The 25,908-nt window shown below is 36.0% G+C and overlaps 2 protein-coding genes across 6 annotated transcripts in view; one reads left to right on the top strand and one right to left on the bottom strand.

The window, feature by feature from the left end:
* The window catches only part of ROBO1 (roundabout guidance receptor 1), a 1,122,251-nt gene that overhangs the window by 186,419 nt on the left and 909,924 nt on the right, over positions 1–25,908 (top strand). The gene's annotated exons all lie outside the window — the stretch shown is intronic.
* Positions 7,405–8,215, bottom strand: LOC112821045 (small ribosomal subunit protein eS6-like). The gene has a single exon (XM_073897969.1). The coding sequence runs from the start codon at positions 8,195–8,197 to the stop codon at positions 7,448–7,450; it is 750 nt and encodes a 249-aa protein (XP_073754070.1). The 5' UTR covers positions 8,198–8,215; the 3' UTR covers positions 7,405–7,447.

The raw sequence follows: 25,908 nt of genomic DNA, 5'->3' as shown, positions 1-25,908 counted from the left end.
ACCTAGAGGTTATTAATTCTAATCATATAGAAATGACATTTGTCCTCAGGAGATAAGAACACTTAAGGTGATACAAATCATCCCTGTGCTCTCTCTCGCCTCCCCCTTCCTTCTCACTTTGGGCATTTTATGTCTAATAGACAAGGAGAATTCTTCTAAACCCAGCCATTTATATTATGTGGTTTCACTGCAGTCTTCCTCTAGCGACTGAGGAACATAATGGTTATCTAAGCACATCTCTTCATCCACAGCGACATTCATTTGCTTTATTCTTTCATCATTTTTTATTTGGAATTTGCAGCAACCTGCCACCCATCTTGTTTAACTTCACCCCATTCTCCAACAATGTCATGGGTGGTGTTCTAAAACAATAAATCTGACGAAGTTACTTCCTTGTTTAAAAATACCCAATGGCGTCCAAGAATCTTCGTGATAAAATTCACACTCCACAGCATGGCGTCCGGTGTCCTTTATGATCTGGTCCATGTTTAAATCTACATCCTCACCTCTCACACTTTCCTTTAATCCAAGCTCCAACCACGCTACATTAGGGAAAGCCCTCAAAGCCCGCTTTATGATTCTTACTGCTAGGGCTTCACCTATGATAATACTCTCCCCAGAAAACCTTGCCCATTTCTCTAGTGTCACAGGACTCAGCTCACACAGGTCCCAACCTTATCCCTCCTTTAGGAGGCCCACACTGCTAAGTAATTCCGTTTAATACTTTGAAATCTGTTTATCTGCTCAAAACCTGCTTTCCTCTTTTTTTTTCCTATTGAGATATAATTGACATATTACAATGTGTAAGTTTAAGGTGTGAAAGTGTTGGTGTGATACATTTATATACTGAAATATGATTACTACCATAGCATTAGCCAACATCTCCATCATGTCACATAATTATCTTTTTTTGTGTGTGGTGAGAACATTTAAGATCTAGTCTCTTAGCAATTTTTAAGTATATAATACAGTATTGTTAGCTATAATCATGTTCAGAACTTCTTGGGAGCAAGGGTCATGTTTTACTTCCTAGTAAGATAGTACTTTAGTAGAAAGGCTCAGGAGAAATTATTTTTTTTTTAAAGATTTTTATTTATTTATTGAGAGAGAGAGAATGGTAGAGAGAGAGCACGAGAGGGAAGAAGGTCAGAGGGAGAAGCAGACTCCCCGCTGAGCAGGGAGCCCGATGCGGGACTCGATCCTGGGACTCCGGGATCGTGACCTGAGCCGAAGGCAGTTGCTTAACCAACTGAGCCACCCAGGCGCCCAGGCTCAGGAGACATTAAGAGGCCAAGTCAAAAATGGATGTGGAAAACATAGTTTCCTTCTTGGTGAAGAAATCTTATAAACACTGACAAGAGGGCTATAGCCACAGGGCAAAGTCTAACTATCACCTCCCACCTCCAAAAAACCAGATTGGCTAGTTGAAAAGTCCTGCTCTATCACAAAAGGCCTGGCATTAGTCAAATATCATTTGGGGGAAAAAAAAAAAAAAAAACAGGTAAAGAGTAATTGCTAAAAAATGTTGAAAGCATTTGGAAGCCCAAAGCAGACAGTGAATGATATATATAGTTCATCGTAATGGCTAATATTTGTTTCTTGCCTGGCAACTTAGATGATAGGCTAATACTTGTTGGTTAAAGTCCATGTGATAACAAAGGATTTGCTTTTCTTCATGATTTTTCACTTCATAAAAGACACATGAGAGACATGTGATATTCTTTGCTGCATTTCTTGCTGATAAGAGACTAAATATGACTTTACAATTCTATTCCCTAACTCTGAGGTCATGGTGTGAAGATGATGTGGGCCTCTAAACCCAAAATGGCTGATTCACTGCCACAACTTAATGGTGTATCTGCGGTAACATCTTTGAGACCTGGCATTCCTTCCCTATTGCCGTAGAAAGCCTCTATCAATCACCTGAATAGCAAGATAAAAACTACTTGCTTTTATCTAAAAAGACTAGTAGCATTCTATTAACATTAGGTAAAGAAAGTATTCTTATTTATCTCAGAGTACATTAATATTGATGTATATTTTTGACTTACTGAATTATTAATGTGAGATTTCATATTAATTTTGTCAGCAAATATTTTTTTAAAACTTGCAGAGGGCAAGTTGCTCTATGGGAGCTATGTTTATGGTGAAGACATAGCTCTTGCCTTTTTGATTTTCACGAGAAATCTGGAATAGAATGAACAAGTGTTTCTACCTCCAAATTACAGATCACAGAACTGTGGTACAGCAAGAATTAACCTCGGTCTTCTTCTGGATCCTAATCCAAAAGCATTCCACTTCATATTCTTTCTGCCTTATAGCAAGTTTTCACAGAAGATATATTAAAATTCTTTGGAATGATAATATTTATAATATAATATGATCAACAGGCTTATTAATGATCTATAATGATATCAAGTTCCTGTGTGTGTCAAACAAATGTTTCACTCAAGCGGGGGCGGGGGGGAAAGGATTTGTAAAGATTTATTACTTTGTTATACTAAGAAATTGCTGTGTTTTTTTCTTCAGCACCTGCTCTACTAATGTAATCACATTTTATTTTAAAATTATATCAAAGTAACTATATTATAGAGTTTTAATTTACTTCAAGACAATATTTGTAACAAAAGCATGGTTATGTAATTTTAAGCAATATTATTGTTACATACCCAGTCTAGTTCAGATCTTAACATCCAACTTTATCCCCTAAGTGCCAGTTTACTTAGAGCTAATACTAGAACATATTAGCTACAATCCATGAAAACATTTCATAATTTTGACAGTCTTTTCTATTCGTGCTCCTTATTACACAATAACTAAATAACAATGCATCAAACATTGATTGGATGCTTGAATGCACCACTCAAGGTCTGTTAATCTTTATAAATTCAAAGCATGAGCCCTATGGAGCTCATATCAAAGATGAGATTTAACAGACCTGTGTATCTTTCCCTCATTTGTCATGCTGTCACTGGCTTGAGGACTCTGGAAAGTAGTTTTTTATAAAAAAACAAAACAAAACAAAACTATGCTGTCTTTCCAAATCTAATAGGAAAATATAGACAGTGATGCAAGAAAAATTAATCCTTGTTAATTATGTAGTTTAAGATTTTACAGTCCTTAATTCATATCTGAGTAAGAAATCCAAAGTTGAAGTTAATGAAGACTACAGTGGTTATGCATTTTTTAAAATCTACCTGATTTTCTCTATATACACACAAATAGATGGGTTAGACATTAGGCCAAACATTAGTTGTAAAGATCATCAAATAGTTTAAAAATTGTAAGCATAAAGATACTCCTTGAAAATTTAGTTGCTTCATTTATGTTCTGACATTAAAGCTATTTTCTTTTTTTTTTTTTAGAGTTTAAAATTTTCAGAATAAAAAATGCTTTTTCTCTTTTTGGAATTAAAAAAATCCTATTGAAATTAGTGGCTTTTTGTTAATTAAAACTTTTTTAAAGTTAGAGTTGAAGCTAAAATTCCTTGACCAAAATTTTGATATCACACATGTATAATAACAGGTGTCAAGGCAGGCGAAAACTACAGAGTTTTAAGTTACTTTGTGTAGAGTAAAATACTTTATATTCAATTATGGGAAAATTACTCATTCTCTAAACATGCATGAGAAGTGGTATATCATTGGAACTCTTTGAGTTAAAAGTCATGGACAGTGGGCTGGCTGGGTGGCTCAGTCCGTTAAGCATCCCAACTCTTGATTTTGGCTCAGGTCATGATCTCAGGGTTGTGAGATGGAGCCCCGCATCAGGAACTTGCTTAAGATTCTGTCTCCCCTCCCTCCCACTCTTGCGTGCACTCTTTCTCTTTCTCTCTCTCTCTCTCAAAAAAAATAAAAAAAAAAAAAACCTTGAAAATAAAATCGTGGACAGTGAGCAAAAAGTTGTAGGATGGGTGAAATGACAAAATTCTTGTATGAAAAAGATTAATTTTCTCTACAAGACAGAGATAACTAAAATTTACAGTGGTGCAAAAGTGAGATAAACAATTTCCTCTTTAAAAATAAAAATGACAAGGGCGCCTGGTGGTTCAATTGGTTAAGTGTCTGACTTTGGCTCAGGTCATTATCTCAGGGTCCTGGGATCAAGCCTGTGTTGGGCTCCCTGCTCAGTGGGGAGTGGGCTTGTCCCTCTCCCTCTCTCTTTGCCTCTCCCTGCTGCTGTGCTCTCTCTCTCTCTCTCTCTCAAATAAATAAAATCTTTTAAAATTAAAAAATTAAATTTAAAATTGCATTGAATATAGTTGTGGAAGAAAATGTTGCTACATGTTAGGTATATGGAGCAAAGTGAGAAGTGGATTGTTAATTTATTGGAATTTCAAATATATTTTCTAAATTTTACTTATTAGAATGTGAATAATCTGACATAAATGCTATCAACAGAAGTGGGAAGGAACATTCCATTTAGTGATAGGAATGATAGTGTTTTACTAATTTTTATATAATATATATAGGTAGATGTAGTATTTATGTACTTACATATGTATGTATATATGAAGTAAAATATTTTATTAAAGTCTATTGAATGAATAGATAGGTAGATTAATACAACTTAATTTATTGGAGTAGGTTATAAAACTTATTTGTCTTCTCTTTTGATTGTGTGGATTACATACAATTTTATGCAATATGGTGGGTGAACTATGGTTGTGGAGATTCCAGTTTGAGTCCTGATTGTCAGTAGCAAGAAAACCAGTCAGTTCTCTATGATGGTTATTTTCTAATCATGATCAAAATAAAAATGTTGAACAACAGGATGATTTATATACACACGTTTTCAACAATTCTAAGATGCATACTTTTTCACGTATTAACATTTATGAAATCAGATGACTTTTATAATCCTACTTTGCAATATTGATTTCGGGGAAGACATACATAAATAATATATCTTACAAATGATGATAACTTAGATTTGATGAAACATGATACTTAAAAACCCCTTAAAGACTGAAGTTCTCTGATTCTATACATTCCAGGAATAAAAGATAAAGATTTACAGGTATGGCTTACAATACTGAAGGACACTTTGATATGTAATTTTATGAAAGCAAATATAGAACACACCATCTTGCATGAATCCACTAAACAACCAGATTAATTCTTAGAGAATTATATAACAAAGAAGCCACATATTTTGATCTGCTTCAACACACATGACAAATCACATTAGCATGCATGGCATACTCCAGTGGATCTGCCCATTGTTTGGATAAATTGCAGGTTATACCCGATTCCTGGTATATTACTTTACATCACCATTCTGTCACTTGAGGTAGCATAATAGAATGGATTGTGTCTAGAGATTTATAATTTTGCTATTGTCAGGGGTCTTCTGCTAAGGACAATTTTCAGGTTATATGAACTCTTTAAGGTTTTACTGGAAAAAGAAAGGCAATGAAGAAGACTGGAATTTTAACCATGTAACCATACCTGACAGAAAACCAGGAGAAGCCCTGTAACAAGGCAGGAATCTCAGTTCTTATTGGTCACAGGCCTAATGAAAATGAAGCTCAGAAACAGAAATCGGTCTGGCTCAGGTCCAACACATTGCCGTGCTGCCAGAATTTAATTCATCTCTATTCTACAGCACCATTAAAATCCTCAGCTTTCTCTTCTCTGTTTTTTTCCTCTGTGTCATTCTACTATTTTTACCCCTATCAAGTAACAGACTCTGTATTTCAATTGGAAGTTAATAGAAATTGCCTAACCAGTTTAAGTAATCATTATTCTTCCTGTAATTTGATGGCCCAGGAGTCAATTGTCTTCCTGGTTCAAATAGCTTTGGCCAGGGTCACCAAGAATGGCCAACCTTGGTATTCGTTCCAACTGAGGTTTTGAGTTTGGCAAGCATTCTGAGACTGGACCAAATAATAAGAGGCAATATGAGGGGTAATCTCAAATACACTCTAATTTATATTTTTAGGCTATTTAAAACATTGCAAATGACAATATATTAAACATAATTAATAAAAAATCATCTCCCTTAAAACTGAACATGAAACTAGTGACTAACAGTTTCTGTAGACACACAATGGTAGTTTTTTAAAATTTTCTTTTTCCTTTGTCACTCCCAAACTTAGGACCAATTAACCTTGGCATTGGACTAAACCCAAATTCAGTCACCCCATGCACGAGGCCAGTGTGACTGTTCTAAGGCTGAGCTTTTATACTTTTTGGAAACAATATACATCTTCTATGTATTGTGCTCATGGTTAGAACCCCTGGTCTTTATTCTCTCAGTTACTTCTCATAGTAAGTCCTGAGTTAGATATCGATTGCTCGGCATTACAGATCAGAACTGTGAAGTTCAAAAGTTTAAGGGGCTTGTCCAGATCTTCTGGCTTTTTCCACCATGTCAAGCAGCCCACCAAAATCTGTCCTTTTTAGAATCTTTGGCCTTATGAATAAGTTAATTCTTGCAGCGTCATTCCATTTTTCTAGAGACTTGCTCAACGTATCTTTTCAAATTTATCTTTACCATGCATCTTAAGTTTTGGACACACATAACTACCCACATATGTATCGTGTCTTTCTTTTTCCATGATTTTGCCAATGCCACTTCCTTTACCTGGGATAAGCTTCTGCATGTATTTTTATGTTTACATATAAAGCATCCTTTAATACACTGCTTCAGTGGTCACTTTCTCTCCAATCCCTCTTGCTTGGTCATAACCAGGTAGTAATATTTCTTTCTGCAGTTCCAAAGCATTGTATACGTGCAGTGCTTAGGGTACTTAATTCTATATTATTTAGAAAGAATTATAGTTTTTATGGTTGCAAGTTATTACCCATTGAACTGTAAGCAACTTAAGTACCAGTTTTATTCCCCCTTTCTAGGTCCTGTGATATCTAGCTTAATATCATGAAATTGCAGAGAACTAATAAGTGCATATGGGATAGGAAATGTGGTATCTGAAATTAAATGTATGTATTGAGACATTTTGAGCTAATGATATCCTGATTATTTAATTTCCCAAAGTAGAGATTAAGGGAAGCTGATCTTAAAATCTATTGGTAGAATGACATAATCATTATTATTATTTATCTATGAAACCCAAAATGCTCAAAGACACTGAACTTATTGATTTCTCACTCATCAGTTCACTGTTTATTTGTTAGCTCAACATAAAATTTTATAACAAGTGATGGGATCAATATTTCCTTTTTTGCTTTGTAATTGCATGCAGTAAGAACTAATTTGTATTGAAATAGCCCAAAAGCAACAGCCTGGGACCTTCTCAACACAGGGAAAAGAACAAGTCAGTATGCTTATGTCACAGATGCATTTTGCCTTGTTTGAGATCTTCATTGGGATTAATATTATAATATGTAAAATTAGGTTGACCGTATATGTTATTAGGAAGCTGTAGTTCTTTAATTTTTTTTTTTGATGTCTGATCGTATTTATTTGTCACTCATAGAAAATCTCATTTTTGACTGGACTCAGATTTAGAGGTAGAAGCTCTCAGAGAGGACAGCCTCCATCTCTTGGCAATCTGTTCCTGGCGTTTTTCTTTGGCCTCCTTCATTCTCTTGGCCAAAAGTTTAGCATATTCTGCAGCCTCTTCCTTATTTTTCTTAGTGCGCTGCTTCTTCAAAGCAATATGCTGCCGTTTGTGCTGGAGGACTCGTGGAGTAACAAGATGCTGAATCTTAGGCGCTTTGGTTCTAGGTTTCTTCCCTTCTTTGTTTAGGGGCTTTCTCACAACATACTGGTGGACATCATCTTCTTTAGAGAGATTGAAAAGTTTGCAGATTCTGCTGGCTCTTTTGGGCCCCAGGCGACGAGGCACAGTAGTATCAGTGAGTTCAGGAATATCCTTCTCCCCTTTTTTTACAGTGACCAAGTTGAGAACAGTGAGATTGGCATCCACAATGCAACCCCGAACAGATTTGCGCTTTCTCTCTCCAGTCCGCCTTGGTCTATAGCAGGAATGCCCCTTACTCAGCAGCAGGCGGACACGACCATGGGTCAAGACACCCTGCTTCATGGGGAAGCCCTGTTTGTCATTGCCACCACTGATTCGGACCACATAACCCTTCCATTCTTCACCCAGAGCATCAGCAGCAACTTCTGTGGCCATACGATTCTCATAAAAGGGATGAAGTTTGCGTTCATCATCCACTTCAATGAGTTTCTGGCAGCCAGTAGTTGGGAAAGAGATGTTCAGCTTCATCCTGAAGCAGCCTACCGCCTCCGAAGCGCCACGAAAAAGAGCTGTAGTTCTTTAATTTTTAACATTCAAAAAGACATCATGCTTTTAAATTTAATGGTATTTAGTAATGGTTTAGAGTTTAATAAAATTTTGAATAAAACTTTCTTGTTGAAGACCCTACTTATATCACCAATGGTAGCGTTCAAAAGATGACATTTGGTGAATAACTGATATACAGGATTTTGTGACCACAGAGTGAGAAAGACTTTCCTTTCTTCTACATTCCTGGAATTTGGTATCAAGATTCATTTTTGAATGAGAATTTTATGCATAGTCTAATGGGAAAAGCTTATATTATTACCTTCTCAGAGTAAAATCACATTAAATGATAAACCTATATCCTAGGTATTTATGTGGCATGATATAAATTCAGTATCTGTCAGAATACTGCATTGCAAATCTGATCAGAGTAGAATTATTGAAAGATAGTGTTTTAGAAGTGGAAATTTTGTTATGACAAGTCAAGATAGGACTGAAATCACGCTAGCTGGCTGTGGAATAAGCACAATTAGAGTTTGTTCAAGTTTAAAACCCACTCCCTGACAACAAATAAATGGAGGTGTCGAATCTCATTTCAATCACATTCAGTAATGACCTTGAGTGCATGCAAATGTGAGATTTACTCAATGGGGCTCTGTGACAACTCTACGATTCAACTGTGAAATTAGAGTAGCTTGTACCTAAAGTGGAATTTCACACCTACTGAACGAGTAGTCTGTTTCTTTAGTTATGGTGGTTAGAAAAATAATGCAGAGGTTGTATTTCCATTTGCTTATGTGAGCCCTAATAGCCTTACCCATTGGCGAATGTGCAATATATATGTATTTAATACCTTAATCAGTTGTTATATCCCAGTAACTAAGCACGGACTGTCACAGTAATAAATACCTGAGCTCCTAGGAAATTGCAGTATGAAAGTTTATAAAATGCATATATTGAACTCTGCAGCATTTTCTTGGGATTTAACACATCCAGGCAGGCAGGAATTGAAGCCTAACAAACAGAAATAATCTGCTTCTTATTCCCTATATAAACTGCCAACTATCTGCCAATGCCAAGCTAATGATTGGGAAACTTGAACTATTAAATTGGAAAATAATTTTTATTGGTTCAGAGAATTCAGTTGGGAATGAATATTAGAATGTTTCCATGTGGCTATACTTCATATATTGGAAATACATGCATATTTTTCTATCTATTAAATTTGTGAATTTACCATTTCATAAGAGAAAGAGTTCACTTCTATGAAATTCTGTATCATGACAGCCTTCTCTTTATGTCTACATTCAATTTAAAAAAGATAAAATGCATTAAGAATTGAACTGGGAATGAAGAGATGAATGTTTTCATTGCACAAGTCATAGGAAAAATCACTACCTTCATTTATGTAAATGTTACATGCCTGTCATATGTGAAACTGAAAATACCTTGAATCAACAAGGAAATTTGTGTGTCTTTTTTGCAGCTTTAATATGTTAATATTCACAAGGAGTGTTCATTAAGCATAGTAAGTATCATTGTCCAAGCATATTTGACCAGAGGTCCAGTATATGTATGTGCATATTTAAAGGGATTATTGTTCTGCCCAGCACATCTTGGGTAATGCTGTCTAATAAATTTTCCATTGCAGCAGGTAAACTTTCAAGTTGTTGTACAGTTTTAAGATGACAGAAGATTCTTCTTTGTCACTTTTAGGAAAATAATCTCAGACCCTTTCTTAGTCTATGGAGGGATCATAGTACATGAGATGTACTATGAGTGCAAAAGGAGGAAAAAATACTTAAATTCGTGAGTTCCCTCATTTTACTCATCTATAGAATGGACTGATTTTATAAAAATTATGTGCATGAAGGGAGAAATCATCCTTTGAAAGTTCTTACTCTTGATTCACATAAAATTCTACATTTCTTTTGTCACATAAATGACAGGATGTTGATGTATCCCCTCCCCCCCCAGGGCTGTCATAGTCACCAGGACCTCGCTATGCTTCCAGTAGTTACCACATGAATGGGGACATAGATTTTTGAATAGTTAAGAGCTTTTCTTTGCCTAGATCAGTATTTTTCTCCAGCTCACCCCAAGCTTTGTTTGTTTTGACCGTCAAAAGGGTCTGCCCTGATTCCATTCCTAACTAAAGGTAGAAAATGAAGAAAACTTAGCAACAACTTTTTATTTTATAAAACTTAACAATAATATAAATTCAAAGTAGTTTTCACTCTTCAACTGCAAAGTAAATGTATGTCTTATTAAGGGAACCTACTTTTTGCCCCCCCACCCCCAAATTCCACTTCCTGAGTGGAAGTTATTTGCATACAGTCAACCTCTTTAGAAGGTTCTTCTTGTGTGTTCCACTAATTCGTATTTCAAGAGCCATTGTTTTAAAGTGACTCTTTGTTTTGGTCTTTATCAATCCTGGGAATTACTTCTCCCCATATTTCAGCATTGTGCAGCAAACTTTTCAAATGTTCTAAGCATATGTTGAAGCTAAGCCAAAATCTTAGGAAGAAGGCGGTTGCTGTCCACTTGGAACAATCAAATTTGTTCATATTGCATAGATTCAAACGTGGCTATTGAGTAAAAGTTAAGATGTTTCACACTGAAAATGGTATCATATGACTTGTAGAAGGCCATTTACTAAAGTGCTTCTCCTCCCCTTTAGACCGTGGGAGAGCTCTGTGAGAGCCATGCTTGGGATGTACTTTGACTTATCAACCCTGCTGATTCGAAGAGCAATAGCTTTTCAGTGAAGTTAGGTCACCATTAAAAAGGTGTTAGTGTGAACTGAAGAGTAGTGCTTCTTACATATAAGAGATGAGGAGGAAAACTCCTTACGTATCCTTAGCTTTGATAGCCTTCATTTTTGAAGATAAAGAATAAGGAAGCTACTTTATTATTGTTTTTTTAATTTCCATTATTTCCATTTCCTGTAGCACTACTTTCCCAATGTCTATGTATGAACTAAGTGGTTGTGTTTTCTAACTGCTCTCATAACATAGTGCTCTCATTTATATGTTTCACTGTGTATGTGCATCATATTTTATATGTCAGATATCAAAAACTATCTATCTTAAGCTCCTTGGAGGCAATATGGTTTTTCGGTCGTCATTCCCATTCTTGTCATGTCGGACATATAAATGGTGTTCAGTAAATGTGCAATAAATTAATGAATTTCATACAAGTAAAATTTATCTGCTCAAAATTGCTTGAAATCCTGTTTTTCCTCCCTCAAACACTTATTTTTGATAGAACCTGTTTGTTTTTATAAGACTTCTCGGTCAATGAGAAAGCAAAGCAAAAATCTTCCCTTGAAAGAACAGTTCAGTCACTCACACTGAGGACAAAATCCTATCCCTTCATCCACAGGTAATGACCTCAGATTCTGTATGAAGCAGGAGGAGAGCATCACATGAGCCCCTTTATAGGCATTTTCTCTCACCCATACACTGACCACTACTCTTAGTGGGCTGATTGGTTGCCACTAAATGATGGAGGCGGACAGTAATTCAAAATCCTGCTGTTGCCAAGAGAACATTGGTATCTGACTCTGGTCATTGCTCTCAGAGAGTAGCACAGAATCGTACTCAGGAATGGCGTATTGGAATTGGAGAGTGTGCTGCTTGTTTTCCACAGAATCCGGTGCTGACAGGCGCACCTATGACTGAGTCCTGTTCACATCAAATGAATCTTGAGCCTTGCCCCAGTAAATGTTATCTTAACATCCCTACTGTTTTATTTTATATCTTGAAAATTACCAGTGAGAAAATGGCACCTATTTTGATGTACTGTTTACTAGATGAGCATGCCCAGAGCCTGATAATAAACAAGTGTTTGTTCTATTCGGATCAGTGCTGTGTTCCTCATCTGTACAGCCCTCTACCAGCATGATTCCACTTCGGTTATCTAATTTTATGTAAACCATGTTGGCAGACTTCTAATGCCCAGGGAAACTCCTTAACACATGCTCTCTGATGAGTATTCACACTGTGTGAGCCAGGGGAAACCCGTTGCACAGTGTGGTGCTTCTCTTTTAGGACTACTCCCACTCTCAGCAATTGTTTAAGAGCTTTAATGAAAGGAAAGTAGATCAGAAAAAAAAAAAAAATCATGGGGATAAAAGGTACATCATAGGGAATATAGTCAATGGTATTGTAATAGTGTTGTATGGTGGCAAATGGTAGCTATGCTTGTGGTGAGCATAGGATAATATATAGACTTGCAGAATCACTATGTTGTACACCTGAAACTATTGTAACATTATGTGTCAACTATACTTCATGTAAAACAAAGCAAAACATCAATGGCATACCTGATGCCCGAGTCTCAGTCTCAGCATCAGGGACCCATTGACCTGCACAATAAGGATTCGGAAAGGAGAGGTAGGCAGTCTTTCTCTCCTTGAGTGAGAAAAGTCACTGCTACTATCTCCTAATAAGTGCTTTTCTCTCAGAGGACTTGCTGGACACGCTTCAGGCATTTTCCTAGTGATTCAACCACAAGTGACAGTATTTGAATTGGTTTGCACGCACCCAAAATCTGTCACTCATATGTCCTCAACATCAGGGAAACTACCCTGCTTTTTCCTCTAGAAATCTCCATCCCTCTGAAAGAGCAGAGGGAAGAAATGTGTCACACCATGGGGCGTTTATTTTCTTGAGTTTTTAGATATTAGTCCTCATCACTGAATTTCACGTGTTAAAGCAGCTGGAGAGCCCTGGGAGGACACAGTGGGACTTGCCATTTTAATTAAAAAGCATTAATTTGGGGAAGAGAATAAAAAGACAAATTCCCAATTAAAAAAAAATAAATTAAAAAAAAAAAAAAGACAAATTCCCATTTCCTTAGACCTCCACTGCCCTGGAAAGGAATTTTTTTCTGGACATCTCCTGTTTATGGGGTATTCCCAGAATCCTCCAAAATCATTAAGGATTATACTATATCCCCAGTACGGACCATGTTCTTTACTCATGTCTGTATAAATTTCACCCTCACCTAAACATCACCTCATAATATTTTACGTATTGTGAGCTTTAAAAAAGCAGAGTATAGAACAAGATCTTCACAGCTGGGATAAATATACTTGAAAAATTCTTAAAACTTTGTAATCACGCTTTCATCATTTGTAAGGTAAAATTAAAATTAACTACTTTAGAATTAAGTGAAATGTGAGAACCAATGGAAGGACCCAGACTGATGCTCAATGAATTTAGTTCTCATTTTCCTCCACATGTTTATACAAACGCTGTGAACTCCTGCAAATCTATGTCACGTCCCACTGTCATGATTGTTCCCTGCTTTTTAAACCTCCGTTGGTATCTGCCATAGGTAACTGCTTGTGTTTCTTACTTGAAATTCTAAACTAAACAGCTTTGGTTTTAATCACAACCAATTTGGCATTTTCTACACTGCATAATAAAATCTTGCTAAGATTACAGTTAATTCAATTATTTCACTTCAAGAATCAGCAGTTTTCGATTGTAATTGCCCTTGATAAATATGTGTAAACATAGCTGTTCTAAATAGAGCATACGAGCGTAACCTGTTCCCAGTGACTGGAGGCCATCGCTAAATAACCTGGTCCAGTGACCGGCGATCGATGGAGTGGGACAGGATGCTGGGTGGACATGGTCTGAAACAACTCTCCTGGAATTTGCTTCCAAAGAAATGTTCCCAATTATCAGCAAGATTTTAGTCATTTTCCTCTTCCCGAGAAAAGTGGAGTGTGCCCTGCGTAACCACAAGACTCCTAATCATGAAACAGCAGACTTCCCAAATACTTACCCGTTTTTGATTCTTACAAATCATGTGCAAATATTCACTTTGAGAAATAAATGAAAACCAATTTGTTTTTTAATTCTCCAACTCTTGTCCTTTCTTTCTAGAGAAGGCTGGGCTTCCTCACTGTATCTCATCCTTGGATGGTTCTATCATACGCTTTGTTTTCACTTTGCCAGGCCACCTACGCAAATTATGATGTAGGCCTTATTATCAGACTGTGCTTGGGTATGGTGAATTCAGATCTTTCGTCAACGCAGGGAAATAAACTCATAAACAACCTCATTTTATTTATTTATGTTTTACCTACAACCATTAAGAATTGAAAGGATAATTGATCTTGAAGGTTGAAGCATGTGCCTTTTTTTTTCATTGAAGTATAGTGGACACACAATGTTACTTTAGTTTCAGGTGTTCAACATAGTGAGTCAACAAGTTTGTACCTCCTCCTGTGCTCACCGTGCGTGCAGCTCCCATCTGTCACCGTACAGTGTGATTGCGATAACATTGACTATGTTCCCCACGCTGTGCCTTTTATCCCTCTGACTTACGCATTCCCTAACTGGAAGCTTGTATCTCCCACTCCCCTTTACTTGTTTTGTCCATCCCTCACCCCTCTCCCCCCTGGGAACCACCAGTTTGTTCTCCGTACTTACAGGTCGGATTGGGCTTTTTTTGTTTGCTTGTTTATTTGCTCATTTGTTTTGTTTTTTAGTGAGCTTTTAGTGGGGGTTTTGACAACCTCATTTTAATATCTGCAGCAGCAGTATAATTGCTATAAAGAAACCTATCATCTCAAATTTTGTAGTCTTGTCAAGCATGCCTTTCTCCCTGTCTTTTACCCACGAATTGACTAAATGTTGTGAAACATGGTAATCACTTACTGAATACTACAAAGTATTGGACTTAAAATTCATTAAGAGAGTCCCCCCAAGACAAAACCTTCATTTCACAAGTGACATTTGTTAAAGAAGATTAAGGGGCACAGTGACTGAGTTGGGACGAAGCCAGTGCTGTCTGACTCTGGAGCCATAATCTCTCCTTGTTGTCATGTGGTGTCTTCTGCCAAGAGTTGCAGGAATGGAGGTGTTGAGGTGCAGGCACCAAGCCCTCTACCGCCTCTCTCCTACACTCAAGGTTTATTCTTCTCTCTCTCTCTCTTTTTTAAATTTTATTTATTTATTTGACAGAGAGAGACACAGAGAGAGAGGGAACACAAGCAGGGGGAGTGGAAGAGGGAGAAGCAGGCTTCCCACCGAGCAGGGAGCCCGATGTGGGGCTCGATCCCAGAACCCTGGGATCATGACCTGAGCCGAAGGCAGATGCTTAACGACTGAGCCACACAGGTGCCCCAGGTTTATTCTTCTCTTTGTCTTTCTCTCTCTTCTTCTCAGGCATAGGAACCTCAAAGTCGACACCAGTCCATTCCCATTATTCCCAGCACTGAGAGCAGCTCTCCTTTCCTCCACACTCTGCTGCTTTTTCTTTATGTTTTGTCACATGCCATTTCCCTTTTTCTCTTCTACTTCCACAAGAAAATCCTTCGTTTAAAAGTATTTACCAATAAGAAAGTTCATTTCCTCTTGCCTAGTAGACAAGCCTTCACAGCATACTGATGTCATTTTGTTGTTTTAAAACTTTTTTTTTTTTGTCATGCTTATTGTGGCTGAGAGCATAGGAACTCCTGCTTTATTAATTTTACATTGAGAGGCAATTTCAAATTCTAAGATCCAGAATGTTGTTTTTACCTCATAAGTAAATTTTCATTTATGAACTCATTCAGTATTTCTTGAGTGATTACTGTATGCTAGGCATTCGAGGAAAAGCAGAGGACAAGGCAGATTGACATAGGTTGTTCTCAGGGAATTTTTATATTCTCTGGGAGAAGTAGACCAAAAAATCAGTAACTCAAGGTACAAAGGAGCTAGTTCTAGATATCGATAAATGCTAGAAAGTAGCCAAAGCAGGACAACATGGTGTGAGAGAGGCCAGAGGAGATTGGAGGCAGCAAGACTTCCAGAGGAGGCTGTTTCACTAGAGAATCAAATGAAGAGAGACCAGACAAGCATAGGCAAAGAAAGAGTTTGAGGAAAAGGGAAAACACTTGCAGAGGTGCCAAGGCACGAAAGAGACACTTGTGTTTTAGAACCCCCCCACAAAGGCCAGAGGGGCTTGCATCTACAGGCAAAAATTAGAGTAGTACACGATGAGGAATTTGGGGTCTAAATCCTAAGGGTTGATTGGCTGAATTGTGTTCCCCTGCCCCAAATTCATATGTATCTGATAGTATATAGAGATGGAATTTGAGGGCCTAATTAAGTTTAAATGAGGTCATGATGGTGGAGCTCTTGTGATGGGATTACTAGCCTTATTAGAAGAGGAACAGACACATGAGCCCTGTCTCTGCCCATGTGAGGCCACAAGAAGACATCTGCAAACCAGGAAGAGGGCTCTGTGCTGTCACCCTCAGCTCAGGCCTCCAGCCTGCAGAACTATGAGAAATAAATGTATGTTGTTTAAGCCACCCAGCCTATGGCATTTTGTTAGAAAAGCCTTAGCACTTAGTCAAGGGCCATAGAAACCACATTAAAGGGGCACCTGGGTGGCTCAGATGGTTAAGCGTCTGCCTTCAGCTCAGGTCATGATCCCAGGGTCCTGGGATTGAGCCTCACATCGGGTTCCACATCGAGCCGCACATCGGGCTCCTGGCTCAGCGGGGAGTCTGCTTCTCCCTCTCCCTCTGCCTCTCCCCCTTGCTCATGCTCTCTCTCTCTCTGTATCTCTGTGTCTCAAATGAATAAATAAAATCTTAAAAAAAAAGAAACCACATTAAAGTCATTAATATTTTATTATATAAAGTTTTAAAACAACAAAATGACATCAGTATGCTGTGAAGGCTTGTCTACTAGGCAAGAGGAAATGGACTTTCTTATTGGTAAATACTTCTAAACGAAGGATTTTCTTGTGGAAGTAGAAGAGAAAAGGGAAATGGCATATCATATTATATAACAAAGGCAGTGAATAGATTCTCCATGATCGGCTTCTGGTTTAATACCCTTATACACTGTAGCAGTTCTAAGCAAATGGGGAGCATAGACTGAGACATAGGCAAGCATATGATTGAATCTCTACATTTTCAGTAAAAATTCAACAGTACTTTATTATTATTATTATTATTATTATTATTATTATTATTATTGCTCAGATACTTGCTGGAAAAATGTCTCCGTTTTTTTTTTTTTTTTTTTTTTTTAAATCTGTCCTTCCAGGGCGCCTGGGTGGTTAAGAGTGTGTTGGACTCAGATCATGATCCCGGGGTCCTGGGATCAAGCCCCATGTCAGGCTCCCTGCTCAGCGGGAAGCCTGCTTCTCCCTCTCTCACTCCCCCTGCTTGTGTTCCCTCTCTCACTGTGTCTCTCTCTCTGTCAAATAAATAAATAAAATCTTTAAAAAAATAATTTGTCCTTCCATATTTGTTAAATTAAAGCAAACATTGTTTAGTTCTTAATTTACATTGCAAATGGATGAATGTTCCAAAAGATAAAAAATTGCAGAATACAAAATTGAATACTTTTGTAAAGTTGGCTTTATTCTTCAAGTCCTCCTAAATCAAATATGCCATTCAAAAGTTAAATAGAATTGTTCTGTTCCTTCATAATCAATCCCATGGAAATGTAGAACCATTGTTCTACTGGGGACATAAAAACAAACTATAATTGTAGCTATCTGTGTGTTGTTTTGATTGCTAATAAGAAAATGTAATTAAAGTTCTCATGTGCTGTGAACAAATTGTCATTAACTGTAATTTCCATAGTTAGGTATGACTTTTTATTAGGTAATGGGTTAAGCTTTGTCAGTTCTCTCCCTTCCAATCCAAAGGCAGATCTCTCCTACCTGGAACAGACTCATAGGACGATCCCATCAGTTCCTCGTTCCACAGAATCTATAATTCAGAATTCTCTTCTGCTTCTTTTCTCCACCCTTTGCCCACCACTAAAGCTAGGGTTTCACTGAGGTATTCAGGAGACAGACAAACACCTCATTTAGTCTGATCCCCAATGTTGTTATTCACAAAATCAGGTTAAAGTTACATACGGCAAAGATTTGGACAAAAGATAGTAAAAACAGGGCAAGGGGTAGATGATGTCTTGTTACTGTCTGTGCTGTGCAGGTCATGTCCTTGTGAGGAAATAGAAAATGACATCCCCATGCAGACTGCTTTAGTGATTGAGAAGGCAATTACAGATTGGGAGAGGATATGCATATGATTTTCAGGACTCGATGACTTTTATTTGGTGCGTGCTTCTCACCATCCATCACTTTTTTTCAGTTATCATTGCATTCTCTGAGGTACCAGGGAGTTCATTAAGTGGCCACAAGCAATTTCCCTGAAACTTTGCAGTTTATTTCTGTTCACATGCTACTCATGGAATAACATTTTCTTTAATCTATCCATTTCTACAGAAATGCTATTTAGGTATATATGTAAGGCAGGAAAATAGTAAACACAAATTTCTAAGAAATCATCCTCAAACAGCATTTCAGAGATTAGAAAATGCATTAACACCTATTATCTCATTTTCTTTATTTCAGAAAAAGCCTGTTAGGTAAATTAGACAGATATTATATCATTTTAGAGATAAAAGACACTTGGAGGTCGTGCTAATTAACTCTGCAAAGTCCAAAGCTAAGTAATTAGCTCATGAGTCCTACCTTAATGTTCATTCTGTACCCTAATATGAATGGTTATTTAGATTCATACTTTTGACCAAGAAAATGTAATTTGCAGTATTCAAGATGCGGATATTTTTAGGTTAATATTTCTGCAAACTTGTACGTATATTGCTTTTTTTATAAGGAAAAAATGATTTAAAAAAGTTAGAAAGCATACAGCCTTAATTCATACCCAGTATAAACAATGTATGGTATTTCAGATGTTTCCCAGGACATGTACTAAAGTTTTGTGAATATGCCTATCTCTGTATTTATATTAATATCTGCAATGCCATTCAAAGGTAAAATACTTTGTTATTTGAAAACATATTATCTGATTAATTTAGTTTCAAATTAATTTTGAAGACAAATTAATCTATATAGGTAGGTTAAAATGGCTTAAATTTCAAAAAATTTTATCTATGGATTGAATATTCAAATAATTGCTATAAACATTCAGATTTTGTGGAGACTAAAATATAAAATGACTAAAAACATAAAAAGAAAAATGTTATTGCATATTAACATTTAACACAATGAGACATAAAATATTTCTCCTAGAAAAAGATATATCATTTATCTAGATGAAGGGTTCTGAAAGAGAATATGATAAAAAAAATTATTCGTCTCCACCTAAAAGTAGCCATTAGGCTAAAGAAAAAAAAAGTTTTACATTAAATATGCAAATCTATTTCATTCCTTTGACTTACTAATGTTGCTGTTTTTCAGTCTTCAGCTGGGTAAGCCCAATGAGAATACTGTGTTATGCTATATTAAATATTCTTCAATGTAGTCTGTACCCCAGGGTCTATATACTGTGAAATTCCCATGCTTCCTGGAATAATTTCTCTTTTTTTTCTTTTAGTCTATATATTTTTGCTTATTCCTGCTTCCATCAGGCTTAAAAGGAAAGACAACAAACATACAGAGGGAATAGGTGATGAAACTCTAAAATACACCAACACATTTGCATACACATGACTACCTGGAATCCTAGAGTCTATTTCCACAACTGTATTTAGAAAATCTCCCAAGGACTCCAAAGGAATAGAATAAGGACAAGATGAGTTCTCTTTTTGAATCTGAGTTGTTTAGAATGAAAGATTTCACAAATCAGACCTGAACACAGCTAGTAAAAAGCCCTTGCTTCTGTTGGTAGACAGAATATATATGTATGCTTTTGTATGGATTCAGTCCAGATTTATTATCCTGAACTCTTCACCCAGCATTAATCATAAATCAATTTAGTGACAACCTAAAACTATAAGAAAATTTTATATGCAGATCAAATAATCCATTTAACAGGTCAAATCAATGGTTTTGCTCTGTGCTTTCTTTCAGTTGGGTTTTCCAGTGAGGCTCTATCTCTACCAATTTTATTCTCCCAGGTAATGAAGAGCAGGGGGGTACCCCACAGTGATTTGATGTCCCTGTGTCAGGGAACACAAATCAACTTGAAAGGAAGAGTGTGGCTGGTTTAATGCCATATTTAATGCAGAACAAGAGAAATGACAGTTCCTAAGACTAAACTTAAAGCATTGAAAAAAGTAAATCTGGAGAATCTCACCCTTTAGGAATGCTTAGCTGTTACATATACATTTGACTATTTTTCCCTTAGAAATATATTCCCCAAAGTGATTCCAAGCATGTTCTCTAGTTTATAATTACTTGGGAAGATGACAACTAATGAATAGCTTCTCTCCCTCCTGCATATGCAATGAACAAATATTTTCCAAGAAAGTTAGACATATTATTCAGCTTATTGTATGAAATAAATCCACCTAGAGGTTGATATTTTAATAAAACAAATATCAAAAATTTTAAATTCTTTTTTTACATTATTTTCACATGTGATCTATTTTGCATTGTCACGTTCTGTAATGTGACATATTCCTATGAAATTCCATTATGCTTAAGTGTATTTTATTTAATTAAAGTATACTGATATATTAAAGGAGAAAGTGTAGGCTGATAATTTGGCAGGTAGAACTATCTAAAGTACAATCCCTGTACCTTCCTGACCACTGCAAAATGAAGCAATGGGGAAGAAGCAATCTATGAAAATAGACCAGTGTTGGAATCTTGGCTTATCGGTTTATTAACTGAGTGATTAGGAATTCAATCACTTTAAGTCTTAGTAACCTCATCTATTAATGCAACTAATAAAGGCTTTGTGAGGATTAAATGAGATATTTCACTTAACTGAGAAGTAGATATTTTAATTTGTTAATCAAAATCATGCATTATTACTACTAATATTTATTTCTAAAATGTGAATCCACTACAAACCTCTGAATATATATTATGTATTGAAGATGTGGGTGAACCTTGAAAAAATTTCTGCTAATGTTGGTTACCTAAGGTTAGCTTACAATAAAATTTTTAAAAAATTCAGTGTCTTCTACTACATTTCTGATGAATACCTTTATTTGGAAAGTTGCAGTGAGACTTTTTCTTGACACATTTTTGTAATCTGCAAAAGCAGATTAGAAATATGGGACAGTACATTTGCCATGACAGAGAATAAATACCTGAAGTTTGGGAATGTTTTAAACTTCTAAATTATGCAAATTTGTGAGCAAATATAATAGTACAGACTCATACACTGAAGCAGAAAATTAGAATCTGTGATTTTAGACACTTTAATAATAAATCCCTTTAATTGCTACTGACAGGCCTTTAGAGATGAAAAATCATTGTATTTTCAGGTTTGGCCCAATGGCTGTGGAAAAATATTATTCCTCACCCGTGGATGATCTAATTTAACTGAAGAGTAAACCCTATAAAATCAGAGTTGATGACCTGGTTGATTAATGTGCCTAGTAATTCTATTAGAGCAAGATGTAATTTAGGAATCCAACTACTAAAAATCATTATTCTCTTAGTTAAATTATTTTTAATTAGAAAATTTATATATATATATATGTTTCTACATATAAATAAATTTATATATACTGAAGAAATATTAAAGTTTATATATCCTATATATATCTTATAAGACACATATAAGGATATATTTCCCCTAGAGAATGCACACCTAAATTTTCGGAAGGGGCAACAAAAAGTGAACAGATTTTAACTAAGTATTTTGGTGGAGTTTTAAATTCAACTTTCAAAGTTTGATAAGACACATTATTCAGGGAGGCATCTTTTATATGCATGTATACGGCTGGACCATTTTACTTCCCTTGAGTAAGTACGGTATCTGTCCTGAAACTGAAATAATTCATATGCCCTCATCCATACCCACTTTCTCCAAAAAAAGCCCTTTGAATTTCCACCCTGTTCTGTGCCAGAGATGCCACTGGGCAGGAAGCCATGTTAATACATCAACACATTGGTTGTTGTGGGTAATTTCAGTCAAAATCAAGGAGCAGAAACAAGATCAAATCAGCTGCTTGAACTGACCTGTCACTTCACTTAAATTACAATGAGCAGTTCAATAACCCTATGAACCAGGTAGTGAAATGTGGGTGAATGTACATGGATGAACATCATTGGGATTTGTAGGTGGTGTTGCTGATACTGTTTTTAGACTCAATATGATTCCCAAACATAAACTTTAAAGTGAGACAAATATGCATATTTTATAACCAATATGAAGTTGGTGCTGTTTCAGAATTTTATTTTATCCAGGACAGTGGGATGAAAAATAATAACACATGTACTAGAAATTTACTCAAATAAGGAAGTATTTTATCCACTAAGTCTAAAGGAGAAATGCAAGATATAATAAATACTGTATTATGAAGGATTTGTTATAGTCTCATTCAAACACACTTCAGCTCTAAGAGTTATACACATAATGTAAAAATATTTAAAAAGATGATCTTCATGGCCATAAGTAACCGCTTCCTAATATGATCATACAGGTGCCTGCAAAAACTATAATTTAAAAAATGATGGAATGACTTCAAAATGCTGCAGGGACGGATTAAAGAGGGAGCTTGGTTTTCAGGTCACACTTCTCAAAGAAGATTAAAGTGAAACTAGACAGCGAAGGAGTCTGCTGAGCTTAGAATAAAGAACTGGGATGTTATAAGCACGTTAGGCAGAGAAATTAGTGCGAGGAAAGGCTGAAATGCATGTGTTTATCCAACAGAGAGTAGATTTTTATGACTGGAGCATAGGTGTCTCTTGGTGGGAGGTGGAGGGTACATTGGATTAGATGAAAATTGTTGATGTTAGGTGATGGATCATGAGGATTTATTACATAGTCCTCTTGACTTTTTGAAATTTTAATACTAAACACACACACACACACACACACACACACACACATACACATTCAGGAGGACCAGAGAACTAGATATAGGTATTGTCCCTGTTTAGCTGGTACACAGTTACTAGTGACACATATCAGTAATAGGCTTAGACTGAGAGACAGATCAGACAAGAACACCTCATTGGTAAATCAAACTACATTTACACATAAAAAAAGTACAGAAGTAGGTTCAAGAAGTTGTATCAGCACACTACTGCAGACCAGACCTTCTGAAAGCTAAACTAACTCCTACTTCCAAGCCCAGACTTCTGGAAGCAAGTCTGGATGCGTGCTGGCACCCACAAAACCTACATCCATTGAGGCTCATCAATATTGGTAGAATCCAAAATGCAGCATGACCAGAGAGTTCAGTAGAGTACAGTTGATCCGGAATAAAGTCCTCATTGTTGATCCTCAGCCTTCCCGGGTCAACTTGATCTAAGACCAAGGCAAACTACCTGGGTCCAGGAACTTACCGAATCTTTTGTTGAAGAAGTAGAAGAAATAAGTGATGGTCTTACATGGACATTCTAGAAATCATACTAACTTGTACCTATACTCTCTATAGGACCTGGAGTTGATATTGAAAATATAGAATTACATAGAATTGCACAATCAGAGCAGTTAGAAGACACCAAAGACCCAGGAAAGCCTTCACCTTTAGTACAATTTAATGTAGTCTGTAAAATAAGAGATAATTTCAGAATATACTCAGTGATATTGTAATAGTGCTATATAATGACAGATGGTAGCTACGCTTGTGGTGAGCATAGCATAACATGTAGAGATGTTGAATCACCATGCTGTACACCTGAAGCTAATGCAACATTCTATGCCAACTATATTCAAATTGAAAAATTTAAAAAAATAATAAAAGATAATTTCAGTTAAGGAGTATTTTATCAACTGAACCACTATGACATTCTTTGGACAACTCTGAATTTACAGTCAATGAGCATATATAACCCTCTAAATTCTGGGCTATAAGATAAATCATACTTTATGAAAATATTGCAGAACACCGTTGAACTCTTGGTTCCACAATCTTTTAGGATACAAATATAAGATAGCAATGTTTGAACTGCTGTGTTAGAACTTTATCAACTGTTGTAATAGTAAGCTTTGAAAATCTTTGGTAAAATGTGCCAAATTTCATTGCCCTGGAATACATCATTTCTGCAACTTATCAAACAATGTTGACTCATGTTACAGTAACCTCTAGGGAATTATGAAAAATAATCACAATAGTGAAAGAATTATTACAAGTTTCAAAGTCTAGGTTCAAGTCCAACTTGGTGCCACATGTAAAATTAATCTTTGGATCTTTACGGAATTCCTCTGGGCAATAGTCTACATCATAAAATGAAGCATAATGATGAATAGACACTTTTTACTCTGAATAAGTCCAGGAAATAAAATTTCATTGCACGATTGGACATATGTGTTATGGAGGAGTTTATCTTCTTCTTAAGCATGAAAAATTGTCCACTATGTGATGTTGGACTAAAAAGATTAATAGTCTGATCCACTATGCAAATCTTAATATAAAGCTCAAAGGTATAGCATTTTTATTTTTTTCCGATTGCCAATGATTTAAATAAACAGCCCTGACTTTTCCAAGCACCAGACCAATTAAGCAAAGACTTAGTATTAGTACTATAAAATATTAAAGTGCGTATTTTCATTTTTTTCATATTTATCTTTCAAAACATATACTTTAAAATGCAAGGACTATCACAGCATGGTTCTATAGGAAAAGACCTAAAGAGATATTAAATTATTCCACAGTTATTCTGGATATAGCCTATACATTGTAGGTATTAAAACACACTATATATCTTTCCTAAAACAACTAATACATATATGAATTTAAAAATAATTCTTTTGCTGTTTTGTATTTATCTACCTTAAAATGCAAAAGGTACTGAGAAATGCTTTTATAACAAAATATCTGATAATTTCATTTTGTAAAATTTGCAGAATGTGCATCATTGCTTTGCATAATACAAAAAATATTGGTATTCAACTGTAAAGATGTGTTTCAATGATGAAGAATTTGGTTCCTATGGTTTCCATGTTATGCTAAACTATTTGCCAAACTATGGGATTTTTTTTTTTTAGGAAAAATTATCATAGACATAGAATATTGGAGCAAATCCTTCATCACCACTCTACCATTGTCATCTGGTAGGACCTTTTTAAATTATAATCAGTGTAGTCTGTCTTGTGTACAAACACTAGCCTCTCCTATTTGATATGCATGGATATTCAATCAGATGTTTAATTACTTCTTAAAATGAGTTCCAAACAGCTGGCTAATTTCCTTGTTTCTGATTAAAGAGATTACAAAAAATAAGATTTAACATGGCATTTACGTACGACTCTAAAAGGAAACATTATTAATAAGATTTAGGCATTGAAGAGATGCAAGACTTGTATTTATTATTATTATTAGGAACAACAGTTTCTAAAACAATAAAGCACTTTCAGCAAATGGCAGGGAAAGGGACACAGTCACCTGAAGTGTTAGTAGTTTGAAAGGGCAGATCCTAAAAAATTATCAGATAAACATTGGCTAATATTGTGTATAGCTCTGCTGTCACTGATGCACTAGGATCAGTAATGTACGTCTGGGGTTGCGGGTGACCGGCAGTGAATATATTCGAAGCAGGGGGGCAAGTCCGTAAGTTGAGGACAACTGACAGGACTGGATAATGTGGGGCGTGTGTTTTTGTAATAGTATCCATTTATAGCGTACTCTACTTTTTCGTATGGACAAGTCTGAGGCTTTTTAGCACTAGCAAATAAAACAGTCTTTTTAAATCTCCTTGTCATGTTTTAGTGAAGTACGTTTTCATTGGCTTAAACTTTCACATCTTCAAAATATAGGAATTCTTTTGAAAGTGAACCAGACACTCTTGGT

The sequence above is a fragment of the Callorhinus ursinus genome, unplaced genomic scaffold (assembly GCF_003265705.2).
Source record: "Callorhinus ursinus isolate GAN/ISIS: 27379988/994484 unplaced genomic scaffold, GSC_fseal_2.0 scaffold1, whole genome shotgun sequence".
NCBI lineage: Eukaryota > Metazoa > Chordata > Mammalia > Carnivora > Otariidae > Callorhinus > Callorhinus ursinus.
Note: the sequence above shows the minus strand (reverse complement) of the source record. Positions and strands in the feature narration are given on the sequence as shown.